This window comes from Anabrus simplex, chromosome 2 (assembly GCF_040414725.1).
Source record: "Anabrus simplex isolate iqAnaSimp1 chromosome 2, ASM4041472v1, whole genome shotgun sequence".
NCBI classification, from domain to species: Eukaryota; Metazoa; Arthropoda; class Insecta; order Orthoptera; family Tettigoniidae; genus Anabrus; species Anabrus simplex.
The window spans coordinates 1,054,020,810-1,054,042,112 of NC_090266.1; the positions used below are offsets into that span (position 1 = coordinate 1,054,020,810).

The following is a 21,303-nucleotide window of genomic DNA, read 5'->3' on the forward strand; positions in this document are numbered from 1 at the left end:
AATTGACTAAACTGATGCACACTGTTGATTATAGGTTACGAATTTTGTCTTGCAATCTTAACCAGAGTAGGGCAATCCTATAGACGTAAGTAGGGATTCAGTCAAATGGTGACAGACAAGGCTTGGTGATATGCAGGTGGTTTTTTCATCCAAGTTTACGTAAGTCTGTTGACATATCTGTAACGGAAATTTTTTTTTGTAAGAATACGCTGAATGGTTTAAATGTTGAAGAAACTAACGTTGAAAGATCAGCACTTACCCCTTTTACTCCTGCCTGCATTTACGCTAGTACACTCAGCTGTTTGATGACTGCTTGTCGTTCTACTTGTGCTCCTCGTGTTGTATATGTGTCTCCGTATCTGCGGGGCATTGGGAGGGGAGGTAACAGAGGGCGGCGTTCTAGCGAATAGCGTGATTCGTGGAGGGGAATGTTCAGAATTTATGTAGGGGGGGGTTAGTGTATTCGTAGACTGACTTATTATTATCCGGGATAAAATTGCTTGTATATTTTGTGCTATTGAGTTTGAATATTTGTATTAATTTTGGTATTTGTTCTATTAATAGGTTATTGATTTCTATTTCATCATTAAGATTTTTATCTCTATTGAAGTGTTTGTCTAGGTAGATATGTATGTTCTCCAGCTCATTCATTAACTTTCCTTTATCGATCTTTCTGATTATTTTAAAATCTTTTTCTATTGTAGTAAAATGGTGTCCTTTTCCTTGCATACGGTTACTCATAGCAGAAAATTTGTTATGTTTAGCAGCATTTACATGTTCTACATATCTGCTTATAAAACTTCTGCCAGTTTGGCGAATGTAAGAAAAACCACAATCTGAGCAAATGAACTTATAGATTCCTGAACTTTGGTATTTGTTGTTGTTTTAACAATTAAGCAATAAAATAAGAATGAAATCCTAATTTTATAATTGCTTTTAATGTATTGAATAGGTGGAAATCAAAGTTTTATTGTTCTCCTTTTAAGCAGTATGTTCCGAGCTGTCAGAGGAGATATGGCGTGGAATGACATTAGTAGATGAATAAGTTTGAGTGGTGTCTTTAAAAGGAGAAAAGATCACAGTATGGAGATAAAGTTGGAATTCAAAAGGACAAATTGGAGCAAATATTCCTTTATAGGAAGGGGAGTTAGGGATTGGAATAACTTACCAAGGGAGATGTTCAATACATTTCCAATTTCTCTCACATCATTTAAGACAAGGCTAGGAAAACAACAGAAAGGGAATTTGCCACCTGGGCGACTGCCCTAAATGCAGATCAGTAGTGACTGATTGATTGAACTGATCTAATTTTTGGAAGTAAAGTTCCAAGAGCACAAATCGTCTGATGTTCCTTCAAATATGTTAAGGAAACGAAGTATATTTGACATCTCTAGCACATTTCCTTGTGAATGTCATTTTGTTGTTGTTAAAGGACAGGAAGTTCTTGAACACTTTTCAATTAATCCTTGAAGCTTGGCATTAATGTTTGAAGAGAAATAAGAGCATAAAATGTCCTGTATTGTCAGTAATGCGCAATCCACCATCAGTCTGACCTATTTGCATAGGCAGTGGCAAAAAACGATTTGGTAAATCTTTCATAATAGAACTGCAAAATGGAGTACAGTAAGTCTTATCTTGACATTTGACTATTTGTAGCAAATACCGATTGTTGTAAACGTAATTTTTCTGCCATAACATATCCTTTCTTGAAGTTCATTAACGATGAATTTTTTTGGACCCTTGTAATCCACATACCACTGGAAAATCATCAAAGTCAACTGGGGACTAAATTTCTGCAAATATGAGCAAAATTTTAAACTTCTAAATCCTTGTCCAGAATCTGAGCCCTATTATTCAAATGTGTCCTATAATGATCATATAGCAATATAACGCCACTTAATTCTTTGCTCAAAGATGCCATTCGCCTTTCTAATCAATTGAAAGCACTTTCGCCTGGTGCATTACAAGCTAAAAACAAAGTGTCGACTTCATTTGTCACAAAATGGTGTACCGATGTCTTAATGACGTTAATGTAATGAGGTTTTTCACAACAACATTAATGGAAATGTTTGTTTAGCAGCCATATGGCATGCATTCCGTGGACTTGGGCGGGCTATGAGAATTCTTGCTTTTATGTGCCTCGTATTTCCTTCATCATAGATACAATTATGGGTGAATGAAAACAGTTTTCTATGGTTTCCCATTTACACATGAGGGAAATGCTGGGGTTGTACCTTAATTAAGGCCATGGCTGCTTCCTTCAAACTCCTAGCCCTTTCCTATCCCATCGTCACCATGAGACCTATCTGTCTCTGTGCGATGTAAAGCGAATTGTAAAAAAAAAAAAAAATATGGGTGAGTTTACGAGTTCCAGACGGTTTAGTTATAGAATATAAACTCTTGCTATAGATGCATATTTCTTTAAATCTTCATGTAGTTAACAAAGTAATATTGGACATATATATCTATTCCCTGGAGCTCCAGTATGGATTATGGAACGCTGCTCCTTCTTCGTGCAAACAGAGAGTGGCGCGGCCATCTTTACATAGCAACAGCGCAAGTTGTACTGATCTGATAACGTCATCTAGCGACTGGTGAGCACACAACGCCACAGAGCCAACCTAAAGACAATTAGAGCAAAATTGCAGGTACTTATTGACTTGCCTACGTACCTACACATCACAAAAACAAAACTGAAAATATTTTCTGAAACACCAGGAAATAGGCTACTGAGGATTCTTAGGCGAGACATTCAGAATGAACGATATTTTTCAATTAAGGACCAGTTGTCCACAGCTTTTAAATGCATGTTGTTCTTTCACCCATGTGCATTGACTCCCAACATCCCTTGCCACTTGCTTGGTAAAATTTAAGATAGATCACAGCTGTAAAACATTCACAAACCATGCAACTGACATTTAAAAACACTTTATAAAAATTGGAGAAAAACCCAATCGCTCAATACTAATATTAATATTAAAATGATTCAAATAGTTGATAAATTATACAATTTGACATGGATCCACCATATCTGGGAAATGGTTTATGTAGAACAGCAAAGCATTCTATCCATATTTCTTTTTCACGAGTGGTTTAATGTCAGAATCGGCTTCTTGGATGAATGGTTAGTACTGGCCTTCAGTGTAGAGGGCCCCAAGTATGATTCCTGGCTGGGTCAAGGATTTTAACAGCATATAGTTAATACCTCTCGTTTAGGGGCTGAGTGTTTTGTCTCCATACACATTTTCATGTACACACAAAACCACCACTGAAACACACAATAGTGAATACATCCCTCCACATATGGTTGGAATCAGGAAAGGCATCTCACTGTAAAACTGGGCTGATTTCCTACAACGTACGACCTCAGGTAACTGGGGAAAGGCCAGGAAGAAGAAGAAAAAGAAGAAGAAGATGTGGTTTAATGTCGTAATGGTATGAAAATGCAAAACCATCATCAGGGCTGGTGTCAGTGGGACTACAACCCACTATCTGCCGAATGCAACTTGATCTGAATCACGTGGCCAACTCGCTTAGTCCTTCCATATCTAATTCCTCTACAGATAAAACTTTGAACACTGATGACCACTAGAACAATGGGCACAGTATAAGAGAAATCACATTAAATTTTCCATTATTTCTGAGGTTTTCTTCATAAGTAGTGTCAAAAGTAGACTTGGAAGAAAGAAGAAAAACAAAAAAACAAAATCAAAAAAACAGGAGTAATGGTTGTAATTGTAACTCACTTGGGTAGTAATGCGCTTGAAAATTTCCTTTTTAGCTTTTTCTGCCTTATTGCCTTTCTGGTTATGTGAAAATATCTTTTCATCCAGCTTTTTAAGCTCAGCTGCAGAGCACCCAGGAATCTGCATCATCAACTGTAAAAATGAGAATAGAATCATACACTGAAGTATATAACAATTCAGGTGGCATATCAGAAGGTAATCCAGATGATAACCCTCCTACAAGTACTACTCCAGGAAATCTGCAAGGAAAAAAAACCTTTTTCTTTCAACATAAAGTCAGCAGATCTTTATCAAAATTGTTAATAATAATAATAATAATAATAATAATAATAATAATAATAATAATAATAATAATAATAATAATAATAATAATAATAATAATAATAATAATAATAATGTTATTGATTTTATACCCCAATAACTATTTTTACAGTTTCCAGTGATGCCAGTACTTTGTCCTACCGGAGTTCCTTTATGTGCTGGTAAATGTACCAACACAAAGCTGGTGTATCTCAGCACCTTCAAATACCACTTGATTGAGCCAGGATTGAACCTGCCAAATTGGGCTCAGAGAGGCACACTACCGTCTAAGCCACTCAGCCCAGTTCAGCTTCAAACATGGTACGCTATGAGTATCCCCAACACTACAGTGAGACTAATTAGCTACTGATGAATTGGAAAGAGCAGCATAGACACACTTGGCAAAGCTCTGCCATTGACTGCAGATGGATTAATGATGTTTATTGAGAGACAACAAAATGAAAATGATTATCTGTTTCAATCAATAAATAAACTTGAAGAGTTTGCTTTCATCACGCAAACAAAATTACCAGATTTTTAAACAAGTTGTGAAGGATTAACAATGTTCGTAGTGTCATGATTGAGGAATATTTTTCAATTTTGGAAATGTTTTGTATGATAACTGCCACGTACAGTTTTATGGTCTGTTGTTGTTTCATCATATTCTACTGTCATTGTCAACTTGAGGAAACACTGATAAAGTGTAGGGGTTGTTTTGAATTTGAGATTCGAGTAAGTATCTTGCTGGCGGGACCTAGTTTTTACACTGCACTAAGTCTTCTGGTATAGGCTAGAGCAATTTTGTTACTTTCATTGATCTATCTCTGTCTTATCCTCGGCTTTGACAAAATGAAAGTGACTGAGGTATGAGCGATGCTAGTAATGCTATTCCTTACACAGCCAGTCCCTGCTATGAGTGGTGTGAAACTGTTGCTCATAGGGTCGGTTGGTGCATGCATTTCCATGGGCTTGGCAGACTGATATGTAATAGCAACTTCTCGCTCGGTGAGGAAAGCAACGTGAAACTACCTCACTCCTCATTTCCCTAGTACGCCTCTTCAGTGATGCCTAGGCCATCTATGACAGCTCATGGCGGAACTGTTGAGAATCCAACCAGCCTTCGGGCTGATGACTAAACATACACATACATCTTGTGTGATATTATTTAATTTTAATTTCTTGTCCTGGACACTTAAGGTTCAAGTTAACCAAGTTCTGCAGTACAAGCATCAGTACAGACACTACAGTAACCAGGGGTAGAAGAAAATAGAAATAATTCAGTAGCCAGCCCCTTTTCATCAGGAGCCAGCACATTTTTTTGCAAACATACATTATGAAAACCATAGGTTAGACTAGGATAAAGCTACATATTTTTTTTTTTTTTTGATGTGACCTTAAGTAGTATAGTCTCAGTTCATATAAGAATGGAAATTTATATTTTAAGAGATACTAACCCAAATAATCACCAGTCATCTTCAAGGTAAGCGTCTTTTAAAATTACACTACATGTGCCTGTTTGGTTTCCCACCAAAACACCAACGATCAATACATTTTGCTGCATGAAAGTCCTTTAAAGATGGTCCAATATCATCATGAGATCACATAAGTTCTCAGCAAGCTTGGTTTGTAGTTTGTGTTTAATAATATTTATCGTGCTGAACCCTCACTCACATGACGAGTCGATACAGGAATTGTTGCCTCTATATACTAAGGAGCTTTCCTAAAATCATAAATCCTCCTTTCACGGTTAGCGATTTTTCTGTGGAAGACCTTTCCCGACTATTTTGAACTCAATATGTCTTCTACGTTGTTCTCCTCAATTTGAAGGTGTTTTGAAAAATGAGTGGCAAGAAGCTGTATTTCACTATTGCCATACTTTTCCAGTTGTTTTCCTGATGGCCAGAAATATGTGGCACTTTGAATGTCCTCATTTTGAAGAAATGTGTCTTTCAGAAAGGTAATCCCACTTGCCAAAATATGTTCCTTGTCGCTCGTGAAATTCTTATAGACAAGAAAAATGTTCCACTGATCAATACAATTATTGTGAATGAATTATTGCACTAGTACAGGTTTCGGCCTATCTTGGCCATCATCAGCTAGCACACAAATTTACAGTCATTAGACAAAATTACAAAGATGTTACGTTAGAGCATCCGGATGTCTAATGAAAAATGGAAGTAAAATATATTGCAGTATGTTGCGTTAAAATATCTCTGATTAAAAGTGGTGATGGTTATAATAAACTAAAACCTATTGATTGAGCATGGACATGAGTACATAAACACATTAAAATATATATGCCACATCATAAGACACTAAAAAATATTTTTCTTGTCTATTACATTTAATCCAATCAATACGGAATATGAAACTTATAAATAATAAAACGTGAAATTCTTATTCGACACACCTAATAACTGTATTCCATTGAAAACTCCTGAAAGTGTTATAGCAGAAAAAAATTTTCTGCCATTGGGCCCTTGGTGTTGTGAAGTTGCTGCAATGAATTAGTTGCATTATTTGCATGCACTCCTATCTGAGTTAAAATCAGAACATGGCTCAGACATACATGTGAAAATCTTTTGAATATACTCAGAAGTCATACAAGAAGTGAATTATGATGACAAATTTGAAGTCCTTGATCTTCTTTAGAAAACCTTTAGCCGTGATTCCGTCTTCACCTTTCCTTTCAGAAATATTCTCTAAATGCACCACTAGGCATTCCCAGTCTTTGACAACTGCATACAAAGCATTTAATTTGCTTGCTACCCACCTAACTTGGTGTAAGTACTCCAATTTAGATATTACACATTCCAGCAAGTCCGAAATTTTCTCAGTTCGTTTTGGCGCATGTCGATAAAACATATATAGTTTCCTGAGTATAGAATCAATTTCATCAATGATTTTTAAGTTTCACATTTTTCAGTCAGTGAAGAACAATGAGTTGTTATTATTATTATTATTATTATTATTATTATTATTATTATTATTATTATTATTATTATTATTATTATTATTATTTATTTTCCTTAAATTGTACAAGTACAATTTAGGGGTGGTAGATGGAGAAAGGGCAAGCCCCACATACACAGAAATGCCTCCATCTCCACATGTATACATAACCTCTACTGAATATTTACATATTAACTTATATAGACAATTTTAAATTTACATATTTACACTCCAAACACTGTACCCTTGGAATAATAATTATCTTGATTTATCCTGAAAATATTAGAGTAAGATGACTCAGCCATTTATACTCTCACTCATACCCCTGTATACCCACTCATTCACCACCACTCCCACTCCCACACGCGCACACATACACATTCGCCCACATACACCTGTACTTGCACCCATCCTTCTTGCAATTCTACTTTATACAAGTTATATACATCACATATGGGTTTCTATTTACATATACATTTTCTTTACTTTGCGGAGGAAGTGAGGAAGAGGAAGCAGCTTTACCTCAGATGGTAGAAGGTTCCACGTACGAGCAGCCCTTGCGTAAAACTCATTTAAATATGAGGTTGTTCTAGCGAAGGGAGGGACAAGAGTAACTCCTTGGTCTCTTTTAACAGAGCGGTAATTAAGCACCAGGCGGTGGAAAGGGGAGAGGTGTGTGTTGTCTGTCAGGGATTTCCTAAGGAAGGCTACGTCTATTTGTGTACATAACGAGTTTACTGGTGGCAGTGACCTGACTGTGTTTAAGGGGATGTGTTTGTTAATTAAACGTTCTGCTCGTTGCTGGATACCCTCTAGTTTCCTCATATTTTCTGTTGTTGTTGGATGCCAGGAAGGAAGGCCATATAGAAGTATGGGCCGCACTAGGGAAATATAAGCCATTCGTAGGGCTTTACTTCTTTTCTCAATTTTTTCAGATATTTTTGTAACCATACCATTACGGACACCAATCACACATGGTGCTCCACCAGTTCCTATACCTATTAGTTTTGTACCGTAAGGAGTTCTCCAAGCCTTAACTGAAGCAATTCTGTTTCTAGAGCCTCCATATAGCTATCACTTGTTGCATCCTTCAATGACACAATAGAAAGTCACCTTATTTAAAATTTAAAAAAAAAGAACGTAAAGTATCAGCTCCTCATCAGATATATCTGTTGATCAATCGAGTAAGATACTGACATGAACTTTCCGTAATGCCACATATAAAATCTTCACGAAGATCTGAGGCAATGTATGAAATAAATTCTCTGCATTGCGTATCATTCACATACTTCTCTGAATCATTAACATTTAACTTGCTTAACAATGCAAACAAACCTCTAAAATCAGTGTAGGGACTGTTTTTCTTGCAGTGTGATAAGATGCCATGAACAATACATTCATATGCTGTAACATATTAGCATTCATTTTCTTTACGCACTTTTTTTATGTAACTTTCAGCCTCCTGCCGGCCCTGCGGTGTAGTGGTAGCGTGTCTATCTCTTACCCGGAGGCCCCGGGTTTGATTCCCGGACAGGTTAGGGATTTTTACCTTGGTCTGAGGGCTGGTTCGAGGTCCACTCAGCCTACATGATTACAATTGAGGAGCTATCTGATGGTGAGATGGCAGCCCTGGTCAAGAAAGCCAAGGATAACGCCCGAGAGGATTCATCGTGCTGACCGCACGACACCTATCTGCAGGCCTCCGGGCTGAGCAGCAGTCGCTTGGTAGGCCAAGGCCCTTTGGGGCTATTACGTCATTTTCTCAGCCTTCCCGACACTTCGAGTGAGGATAGGATCTATTATAAGTTCATCTGATTTACCAAAAACACTATTCATTTTCTTTTGGCCTCTCTTCCTAAGCTTCTTTATTACTGTCCAGAAAGGTTTCCTGCTCCTTGACCTAGTCTTTCCAAGTTATTACCAAAATCTTCCCACGACTTCTTGGATTCAACAACTATTTCTTTCGCTCTGTTACTTTCCTCTACATACAACAGCTGAGTGGCCTAGTAAGAGTTCCTGAGAGTCGGGAAACCAGTTGCTATGGAATGGGGGTGGGCATCTCGGTTATATTCTGAGTCATGACCCTCCTCGTGCTCAGGTGGCTAGGACTATGCAATCAACCGGCGATCCCTAACCCGTTAGAGGAGAGATCCTCACTTGGACTACACGTTAACACTATGCGCCCGGTGGTAGTAATATCAGTACCATGTGGTATGCGTCCGAGTGCCACTGTTAGTAATACTACTAACACGATGTTTGAAATTTAGTCACTCAAAAGCTATTGATGTTATTGAATTAGTTTCTGTTTTAACGTGTTGTCGATTTCATTTACCATTGATAGGTGGTGTTATTGATCGATAGTAATTGGTGATGCGACTTTGGGACAAAGTTTCATAGCCATGTGCGCTCAGCTAGATCCTACCTACTTGCTGACATACGTAATCCTTGCACGTTCTGGTTCGATAAGCTCAAATTTATGCGCGCGTGTTCTAATGATGATTTACATTACTTCACAGATTTAGAATGAAAGTGTAGTGAGTCAACAGTCTGCAACTGTCTCTCAAGTAGTCAATTTTTGCTGTATATTGAGATATAGATACCGGACCCAGTACAAGTAAAGGAAATCCTACACATGCATACAGCTCACGGATAAGTGAACAGATTATTACGGAACTTGTAAACAATTCAGATTCTGATCTGTATGAAAGTGATTGTGAAGAAGAAAATTAAAATCTACAAGCCCCTCATCACCCGAAGAACCAGTTGCAAAAAGACGAAGGGAGGCGAGAAGCACGGGAACAGAATGGAAACGAGATATTGCTCCTGTGAACATGTCTTTTTTTCTTCCCCTATCAAAATGTTGTAAATGTTTGGCAGATGATTTGATGAGTAGTGCTGCTACTGAAATAACTGAAGAATCATGAGCACCATCTACGGGAAGGCTAGTAGGTAGAGATTATTTTTAAGACAGAATAACTGCAGTGGGCGTGAGGAAGGAAGGACACTCGCAGCGCACGTGCAAGGTTTGCTACGACGAGTCCAAACACAACACCGGCCGTGCTGTGAAGAAAATGACGACCGTATATTGCCGTAAATATGATGTAGGTCTTTGCATAGGAGAATGTTTTGAGTGTTCCCCATACCAAAGCTAGGTATTGGGAATAACAAGGTGTAATTCTGTTGTTCAGCGACTGAAAACTATCAAACTTTTCTGAGTGAATTAGAAATTCAAGTGCGTGAACAAGGATACCAGTATATACCAATTGTTGCCTGATTTTATTTCCAATCTTGAAGGAATGCATTTTTGAATTGATTTCATGAGATAGTCCACTTTTTCTAGAATATGTATATACATTTGTTTATTTATACTTCAAAACTGTGATTTTTTATCTGAGAGTTTAAATCATGCCTGCACAGGGTAGGGATGCTATCTTGACTTGTCCAGGCTCATAGTGTCAAGCAAGAGTAGCATCCAGCTTTACAGAATTTTTTATTGAGCACTCTCAGAACGTTTTAAGCAAGCCTCCGACCTATGGGAGTAACGGAGTCTCACTCCCATTTGACAGGCGAGGGACTCCTTGGAAACAACTTGTGGAACGAAATGGAATTCGATGGGGAGCTATCAATATTAATGGGGCTTATGGAAGAAAGAAAGTAGAACTGGCTGAGTCAGCAAAGAGGATGCGTCTGGATGTGTTAGGAGTTAATGATATTCGGGTAAGGGGAGATAACGAGAAAGAGATAGGAGATTTTAAAGTGTACCTGACAGGTGTTGAAAAGGGAAGGGCAGAGTGTGGGGTAGGACTGTTCATCAGGAATACAATTGCACGCAACATAGTTTCTGTTAGGCACATAATGAGCGAATGATGTGGGTAGATTTGGCGGATGGAGGAGACGGTGAGAGTGATAGTTTGTAATGGAGGAATTAGGATGAGAATTGTCCCCGTTTATTCACTATGCGAGGGTGCAGATGAGGATGAAGTGGACAACGTGACATCGTAGTCAGTAACAGCAAGGATAGACTAGTGCCAATGGTGATTTCACTGAGAAACTTGGAAATTGAACTGAAGGATACAAAAGGGTGACTGGTAAATGTGGGGAAGATATGGAAGCTAATAGGAAAGGGAACCGTTTGCTGGACTTCTGTGCTAGTATGGGATTAGCAGTTACAAATACATTCTTCAAGCATAAGTCTATTCACCGCTACACATGGGAGAGTAGGGGCACCAGATCCATAAGGGACTATATGATAAACAAATTTGAATTCAGGAAATTTGTCAGGAATTTGAGGATATTCTGGGGATTTTTTTGATGATACAGACCACTATCTCATACGTAGTGAAGTAAGTATCTCTAGGCCTAGGATAGAGAAAGTGAAATCCGTCTATAGACGGATAAGGGTAGAAAATCTCCAGAATGAAGAAATTAGAAGTACATGGATATGATTAGTGAAACATTCAAAACAGTGGACAGTAAGCAGGTTCAGGATATAGAAAGAGAGTGGGTGGCATACAAGGATGCAGTAGCAGAAACAGCAAGGGAATGTCTAGGAACAACTGTGTGTAAGGATGGGAAAAAGCGAACCTCTTGGTGGAATGATAAAGTGAGAGCAGCTTGTAAACATAAACAAAATCACATGTTTAAATCAATTTTGCTGGTTGGATAAATATACTGTTCGTTTATCCAGTGTCCAACTTAAATTCAGGGGAAAATCCTCAAGCCATTACCAGCTCCATGGTACAGTCCAGATGCTAACTTCCCTAGATCCAACATGGCCAGCCTGCAACCTGCACTCAAATGCAGGCCAGCGGGGCCAGCGGCCCCTCTCTATGAGTCCCATTATAAACTTGTAAAATCCGTTGCACAAGAAAAGTAACCATTCAATGAAACCAAAATGTTCTATATATACAATAATAACACTTCAAGAATACTAACGTTGGATAATTCTGCAGATAGTGTCAAATTACAGGCTTAGATGGGGCCAAGTAAAATTTAGTATCTTGTCAGGTAATGTCATGTATTCCTTCTTACCTCCCCTAGACCTTGAAAATTTGGACGCAAGATTTCATATACTTGAACGCCCAGTGTCAACAGAGAGCCATTATTTGCTTCATGCTGCCCATGTAACTGAAGTCCTTGCAGTACTGATGTCATAATATGGTTTGCAGATGATTGTGTTAAGCAGCCATCATTAGCCATCAATCTTACTATAGGTGCAGCTAGGTAAGTAGCTTTCAGGCTTGCAATAGTATCATTCCAAGACAAGGCTCTGTAAGCATAAAGAGAACACTAAAATAAATTAAGAGCTACTCTGTGAGGAGCTATTGGGTTTACACTGCACCAACTCAGGCAGGTCTTCAGGGGAAGATGAGATAGGACAGTGCTAGTAGGGGGGAGGTAGTGTCCGTGGCCTTAATTAAGCCAAGTACTTGCCTGGTCTGAAAATAGGAAACCATGGAAAAACCATCTTCAGGGTTGTCGACAGTGGGGTTTGAACCCACCATCTTCCGTACGCAAGCTAACAGCTACAGGGTCTTAATTACGGCCAAGGTCGCTTCCTACCCAGACCAAGCCCTATCCTATGTTATAGTCATCATAAGACCTGTCCAAGTTGGTTCAATGTAAAACAAAAAATCAAATACAAATTAATACAGTTAGTGAGCCTACTCGGCGTCATATACCACATAACAACATTCTTAAAAACATTTTTAAGGACTGGGAATTGAGGATGAGAGAGCCGCTCTCTTACTGTATTCTGTGAACTTCTGTTGCATAAACGACTATAAAGTACAGCAGCACTTTTACACCAACCATTCTACAAATTATGGGAAGAATGAGATTACAGTTATAATTTAGAGAGAAGCACTTTCTGCTGATATTTATGTTACTAGCTACGTTCCATTTCTGATTTTAACATTCTCTTTTTAGGTGATGAAATGGAGAAAGACTAAGAAAATCTAAAGCAGGATCAGTGCAAAGAACTCTCACAAATACTACTGGCAGGAAATTTAGTTCATGCAAGCTACCATCTTTCAAAACTCAATGCAGAAGAAATGAGATCATTTACAGTGAGAAACTTTGTTAAAAATTGCTTGATTTTGACTGCTGAAGACATTTGTCCTGAACTGAGTTATTTATGATTAAACTTATGGTTAATCCATGGCTCAGACGGCAGCATGCCAGCCTCTCACCGCTGGATTCCGTGGTTTAAATCCCGGTCACTCCATGTGAGATTTGTGCTGGATAAAGCGAGGCAGAACAGGTTTTTCTCTGGGTACTCCGGTTTTCCCTGTCATATTTCATTGCAGCAACACTCTCCAATATCATTTCATTTGATCTGTCATTCATTAATCATTGCCCCAGAGAAGTGCGACAGTCTTTGGCAGCCGGCACAATTCCTATCCTCGCCGCTAGATGTGGCTTCACTCATTCCATTCCTGACCCAGTCGAATGACTGGAAACAGGCTGTGGATTTTCATTTTCAAACTTATGGTTAAATTAAATTTAGGTAGGCTCAACTGCTAGCACAGATGGCATTTCACTTTCTGTCTTCACAGACATTGGATATTAAAAGGACTGACTTATATCCAAATTATGTCTCAATTCTAAAAAGTCCCTATAATGAATTTGAAACACCATAAGTATTTATTACAGTGGGATTACTCAGAATATATTAATGGAGCCTGTTGCCGGTGATGAGAAATCCACCTGGATGGAATCATTATGCTAAATTTTTTTGTGAAATCGTCAAGGAAAGAAACTAAGGAACTCTCAGACATTTTTGAAGAATTCAATTGAATATATATACTTTTTAAAATGTAAATCTTTGGTAAAATCGCCATCTCAAGAATTAAGACATTTGTGAAGAAGCTGATGAAATATGTATTTTATTTATTACGAATTTTTTGGGAATTTAAAGAATTTTCAGGACTTACTGGAGAGACAATTGATATTTAATCATTATTTGATTAAGTATGTGTTTTATTTGTTGTGAATTTAAAGAATTTTCAGCACTTACAGGAGAGACAATTGATATTTAATCATTATGAGTGTGGAAGAAATTGTATTTTGGGGACTGGAGATCTCCAGTAGTATGCTTGTTGTAACCCATCTTTTGTATCATCCTGTAGTTGCCACGTGGAGGCTTCGATCATGAAATCACTGAGTTTAGCAATCGAAACCTCTAGAATATGTTTCCCACATTACCATATATGGTACTGTAATCCTATTGGTGAAAATAACAATAATTTTTATTGGCGAAAATGTCGGGTTGAATCGTAGGTAGCTTCCCTGAATGGCTGTCAGAGTATTTCTCAATTTCCGGCCTTTGGCTCCTTAGCAGGAGCAGGGCTCTGGTCCGCGTCTTTGGTTTTAGTACGTTCTTACGATTGGACACACCTTGTAAGGTGGTCTGCTCAGCGGCTCCGGTCACCTCAGGGTAAGCATGTTTTCTTTTCTCGAATGTTAAATTAATATGTAAATTCATTTGTTCGGAGTTTACCCTAGACCCTGGTTTTCACCGTTTTGGTTTTGTAATGCCTTAGTTCGTCAGCTAGGCATATCCTTTGTTTTGGAGGCAATTCCTTTTTATTAACCTTTCGTGCAATGTAAACATTTTTCCATTCCGGTTGCCTCCAGTATTGCAGCGTCATTTTAGTGCATGCCTGTTAAGCTATGCGTACCTCGCTGATGAGTATTGGGAGAGGACAGCAACTCTAAAGGCCTCTCCGTTAAATTTCAGATTCTGTTGTTATTTTCTTGGTAAACTATTGGCAGTAATTTGTAAACTCTTTTCGAATTGCATTGTAAGAGGGTTGTAATTATGTTTATATTCCCTGTTAAATATCCTTTGTGAATTTCATTGTCAAGCTATGCTCACCTTCCTTAAAAGTAGTTAAAAGTCTTTATCACTATATTCATTTTCTGAAGTACCATGGACAGAAATCCCGTGTTTCGTATCTTCTTGTTTTCTGGTTAATGTTATCTTTTTAACTGCTGTAATATTAATATTTAAAATTTTTCTTAATTATTAAACTTGAAGAAGGGTAAACGCTCTCACGTCTTCTGTAGGGTTTCCCGTCCTGCTTCCTATATCCTTTCTCTAGTTGTTTGTCATGTTGGTAATCCTGCGAATATTTGTTTCTAGCAATGTGTATGTTGTTGAAATTTAGAATGCTTTTCATGGTGTACCATCGCCTGACGTATGTTCCTTCAGGTTTGTTATTTTGAATTATTACATCATTACTTGTTTTATATGTACCTTATATTATGTGACCAATTCTCAAAGGGGGGGGGGGGGGGGGGGGGTGACAGAGCCTGTCTTGAAGTAAGAAACAACAGTAAAAGGTTCTGGTCACTTACAGTAGAGAAGACAAGCTGCTCGACTAAGTGGTATGTTACATGTGATAAAATTCATTTTTGGGTCTGTATTGAAAGTATTTGTATAAATAACACTCGTATGTTTTTATTGTTCCCCCACCTATTCAATACAATACAATCTTAAAAGTTAGGTCTTTGTCTTTAACAAAATGTGAACATAAAACTAATACATTGGATGGTACATCAAATCAAATCAAAATCTCTTTATTTGCAAATGAGGTGTCTACCTTGGTGGCAAATGGTACACTAAATTTTAAATTAACAGGACACCAAGACAATTTTCCTAGAATACAATATTATACAATTTACGCTAATAATTATTTCTATTAAACACACACATCATCTATATATATAAAATAAGAGTTTTGTCTGTACATTGCTCAGAATTTGAAAAGAATGGTATTTCTGTATCAGTCATGTCCACAGTAACAAGAAAATGCATTTTTTACTTTTCCGTAATTTCTGTCTGTCTGTCTGTCTATCTGTCTGCCTGTCTGTATGTACACGCTTCACGAGAAAACGGCTGAAGAGAATTTAATGAAAATCGGAATATAAAGTCGGGTGATGAACCGCTACAATCTAGGCTATAAATTATTTTAATCACGCTGAGTGAAATGGTAGTTTAGGGGAAGGCCTGAAATTTAATTCTCAAATATTTATGTTATTAGTGGTCATGTCGTAATGAAAATCGCTAGACAAAGATGGGAAATAATTCGCTACAATATAGGCTATACACGCTGAGAAAAATGGTAGTTTAGAGGAAGGCCTAAAATTTAATTGTCAAATATTTATTTTATTAGTGGTCGTATCTTCACGAAAATTGGTACGCAAAATCAGGGAATAGGTCGCTATAATCTAGGCTATCAATAATGTTATTCGCACTGAGTGAAATGGTAGTTTAGGGGAAGGCCTGAAATGTATAATCTATATATGTGTTTTGCCTGTGCATTGCTCAGAATTTGAAATGAATGATGTTTCTGTATCTGTCATGTCCACAGTAACAAGGAAATGCATTTTTTACTTTTCGGTAATTTCTGTCTATCTGTCGGTCTGTCTGTCTGTCTGTATGTATGTATGTATGTATGTATGTATGTATGTATGTATGTATGTATGTATGTATGTATGTATGTATGTATGTATGTATGTATGTATGTAGCGGCTGAAGAGAATTTAATGAAAATCGGTATGTAATGTCGGGTGATGAACCACTGCAATCTAGGCTACAAATTATTTTATTCACGTTGAGTGACATGGTAGTTTAGGGGAAGGCCTGAAATGTAATTCTCAAATACGTTATTTATGTTATTAGTGGTCGTATCGATAAATACCACATAACTAACATAACTTTACTTATGTCGTAAGTTAGTAGTAGTTATGTAAGAAGTTATTAAATTTCCGATCACTTAAGTCTTATACATTGTTACCGTACCGCATATAATCAGAGATATTCATGAATTTGGATTTTTGTTATTAGGTCCATATCAGCGCCGAGTCACGAGAAAAAGGGTAAACAGAATTTTGTGAAAATCGGTATGTAAAGTCTGAGAATAAGGAACTACAGTCTACGATATAAATAATTTTGTAAGACACCCTAATATCACAGAGTCAAAAGAAAACTAATGTGAAGGCCTGCAATATAGAAATCTCATAAACTTTATCAACAATAACATTACATTGACCACTGTTTGTTGTGATGTGCTTTTTGTCTTCTGTTTCCTCTCATCCCCGATAGATAGGATTACTGCAACGTACCGAGGTTTTTTTTAATTTGCTTGACGTCGCACCGACACAGGTAGGTCTTATGGCGACGATGGGATAGGAAATGAATAGTGGTGTGAAGGATGCGGCCTTGGCTTTAAGGTACGGCCTTGTGTGACTGGTGTGAAAATGGGAAACCACGGAATACCATCTTCAGGGTTGCCGGCAGTGGGGTTCGAATTCACTATCTTCCGGATGCAAGCTCACAGCTGCACGCCCCTAACCACACGGGCAACTCGCCTGGTCGTACCGACTGTAACAGCCTGCCTGTATATTGGCGGGAAGTAGCTGGGGAGTAAGATAACTTTCCTCTTTAGCATGCCATTCCTCTGGTTCATATATTTTCTGATATATCTGGTACGTAACACACTGGTTCATCATAGTATTCGAGCTATTCAATCCCTACCCTGAGGCACTGATTGGAATAAGTAGTGTGCATATTTAACGGAATAATGACAGAGGAGTTTTCACGGCAGTCTGCGACTTGGTTATTCCAGCTCTGGAACTTTGGACTCTTAGATTGGCACCGTAGTACTGTTCGTTGAAAGTGAGAAAGTGTGCGGTTTTTCATTTGATCGAGTATTTTATATAACATTGCTTTCAATCGCTACATTCCTACTGACATTTTTGTAATGACCTATGTTGAATTCAGTTAGGAAAACCACCACGTCAGTCTTTCTGAGAATCCCATAGCGAAGCACGGGTACATCAGCTAGTCCTTAATAAATTTATATTGTTTACAAAATTCTACTTATAATATCTCCTGTACTTACAAACATAGTCAACTCATATACAGTATGTGAAACTACTTCTAATAATACTATACAACTGGTATAAGATTAAAATTAACATTGTATTTATTTACATATTTATATTTTACCCATTTTGGAACCTAAGTAGCATAACGACCTGCTGCATCTTAACCAGAGCCCCTTTTGCCACCACTTTTCAGAGTTCCTGAAGGGCCTTCACACCTACCGTAGCGGTCACAGGGCCCTCGAAGTCCCCACTGTACTTCACCCCTACAGGCAGTCCCCTACTTGGGTTGTCCAATCTCCATAGACGAGGGGATGGAATTAATTTAATCACACACATTTTTTATTTACAATATCCTGCACTGGTCGAATGGCCTCTAACATTTCATTTATTTTCTCTGTTGCTGTTTATTCTCTTCTTGAATAGCTTTACAGATATTGGAAAAGGATCAAACACTACCCCTGGTAAACTGTTCCACTCCTTCACGCCCTTCCCAATGAATGAAAATTTACCCCAATCGCTTCTGCTAAAATTCCTTCTAATTTTGTACTTGTGGTCAGTTCTGCCAATATAACTATTTTCCAACTAAAGCCTCTCATGGATTTCTCTCCATGCTTCTTCTTCTGTATAGGCTCTATATAATCCTATAAGTCTAGTTTTCTCCCTTCTCTTACTTAAAGTTTCCCACCCGAGTTCCTTTAACATTTCTGATACACTACTCTTTCTCCTGAAATCCCCTGTTACAAACCTTGCTGCTTTCCTCTGCACAGCATCTAGTTCTGTTATTAGGTATTCTTGGTGAGGATCCCAAACACTGTTTGCATATTCCAATAATGGACGAACCATACTCAAGTAACTTTTCTCTTTTAATTCTTTGTTGCATCCTTTAAGTAGCCTCATTATGACATGTAACGATCTGTATGCTTTCCCAACAATGTCATCAACATGACCCTTCCAGTGCAAATTACTTTCAAATCTCACACCTAAGTATTTGCACTTGCCATCTCTTGGGATAACTACCTCATCCAAAGTATATTCAAATTCAGTTTTAAAGCTCCTGTTTGTAAATGTTGTAACAGTTGATTTGCCTCCATTAACCTTCATATTATTTTCTTCAACCCATTCTTGGATACTCTCAAGGTCCCTTTGTAATTCTCAATCCTCAATGTTATTTATTTCCCTACATGTTTCGCCTATCAATGGTAGGCATCATCAGCCATTTTTTACCTTAGGAATAGATCAGGTACCTGATTGGGAATGACTTATGAATACTGTTAAAAACTATGTCTTGTAAAATGGATTAGAGATCATTAAACAATATTACAATATAAAATATAAAATTACAATATAAAATATAATATATAAGTGGTATGTTCCGAGCTGTCGGTGGAGAGATGGCGTGGAATGATATTCCTAGACAAATAAGTTAAGAGTGGTGTCTTTAAAAGTAGGAAAGATCACAATATGAAGATAAAGTTGGAATTCAAGAAAAATTGGAGCAAATATTTGTTTATAAGAAGGGGAGTTAGGGATTGGAATAACTTGCCAAGGGAGATGTTCAATAAATTTCCAATTTCTTTGAAATCATTTCAGAAAAGGCTAGGTAACAACAGATAGGGAATCTGCCACCTGGGCGACTGCCCTAAATGCATATCAGTATTGACTGATATCAGAGAAGCACCCCCATTTTCTGGCCTCCCAGAAGTCCAGACCTAACTCCTTTGGATTTTTTCTGGTGGGGGGGGGGGGGGGGGGGTGCGTAAAGAAAACATTGTTTACGCAGAAGAGATTCGTCATTATTTGGTGCATCTTCAGGAGTGAATTGCTGTCGCCATCTCTACTGTTACTCCAGATATGATTCAATGCACGTGGCACGAAGTGGACTACAGATTACACGTCTGCAGAGCAACAAACAGAGGTCACATTGAAACTTACTAAGGTATGAAAAAGAACTTTTATCTTTTCCACACATTTTCAGGCTAAAAACATCACATTACCTTTAATAGATTTTTTTAGCAATTATTTAAAATCTAGGCATTATTTTTCAATGACTCTGAATAAATAACAGAAGAGACAACAAATGAATGCTGGAAGTAGTAACCTGGGACCATTCTGTAGCCACTGGAGCAGACAGACCTGAATTGATCAATTAATCTTTTACCTCTAATTTTGTTAAATTTGTTCAGTATGCCGATTTTCCTATAAACAAACCTGTTACTTCCCATAGCCTCAGTAATATTTCTGCCACTGAATCTGAAGTGTACTCCCTACCTTCATCTTTGTCAGAAAACAAATCCACTGGTCCTGATGGTCTCAGTCCTATCTTCATTAAGAATACAGCAGTAGCTCTTTTATACCCTATTAGTGTGATATGCAATCGTTGCTTCTCAGTTGGCTACTTTCCAAGCTCCTGGAAACTTGCATACGTATCCCAGCAATGTTTAATAGCTTATCTATCAACAAGAACTTAGATATCTTCCTATTGTATCCTTCCTTCTGTCTTGATATTTCTCACATAACTTAATTTTCCTTGTTGTTCTTTCCTGTCTCTTTTCTTGTATATTTCTTTGCTTATGTTGTAGTTTATGTAAACATGTAAAATATAGGATTGTATAGTTTTTACCTTATTAATTTGTGTCCTTTGTAAATATTTGTATATTTTTCATTTATTGTACTGCATATATACTGAATCTCTGCAATTCAGTTTTATGCTATTGCTAATTAATTAATTAATAAAAATAAATAAATAAATAAATAAATAAATAAATAAATAAATAAATAAATAAATAAATAAATAAATAAATAAATAAATAAATAAATAAATAAATAAATAAATAAATAAATAAATAAATAAATACTTCTAGAAATTAAGGCTTTGGATAAAGATATCGATTTGTGTGTCAATTCACTAACATCAAACCATCAGCAGCTCTGGTTCATTTACAAATAGAACTACCTGATACGCAGAGCAGCCCCTTCACTTACACACTGATGAAAAATGGCTGGCATCTCTATTTTTCAATATCTAATAATAGCTATTCTAACATTAAAACGTTTGCAGGTCATATAATTGAAATATTCAGATCTACTCATTGCTGCAAGCATTTTTTTTTTTTCTTTTCCTAAACAATCTATGTATCCAACTAGATATCTTGTGTACTATCCAGCCAAATATCATTTATTAAGAATGTAATGCCTCAGTAAGTCATTTGCCAACAAGCTGATTGTGTGTGAATTATTGGAGTTAGCATGGGGGCAGTCAGTTCATCAAAGAACCCTGACTTCTTCATTCTAGACATGGCTTTGTGGAATTCCATTAATAATTTACCAAAAGCAATTAGAATTATCAAGTGTAGTTTACGTAATACGCTTAAAAACTGGTACACAATGTTGTGTAACGAAGTTACAGACA

The 21,303-nt window shown here is 37.3% G+C and overlaps 1 protein-coding gene across 2 annotated transcripts in view; it reads right to left on the bottom strand.

Moving 5' to 3' along the window:
- Window positions 1-21,303, bottom strand: part of Ranbp21 (exportin-5-like protein Ranbp21) — a 417,228-nt gene that overhangs the window by 18,145 nt on the left and 377,780 nt on the right. For both annotated transcript variants that reach the window (XM_067141992.2, XM_067141993.2), the window contains exons 16-17: window positions 12,030-12,267; window positions 3,747-3,878 (exon numbers count right to left, since the gene is read on the bottom strand). In XM_067141992.2, the coding sequence (XP_066998093.1) occupies window positions 3,747-3,878; window positions 12,030-12,267 (370 nt within the window). The remainder of the gene's footprint in view (window positions 1-3,746; window positions 3,879-12,029; window positions 12,268-21,303) is intronic.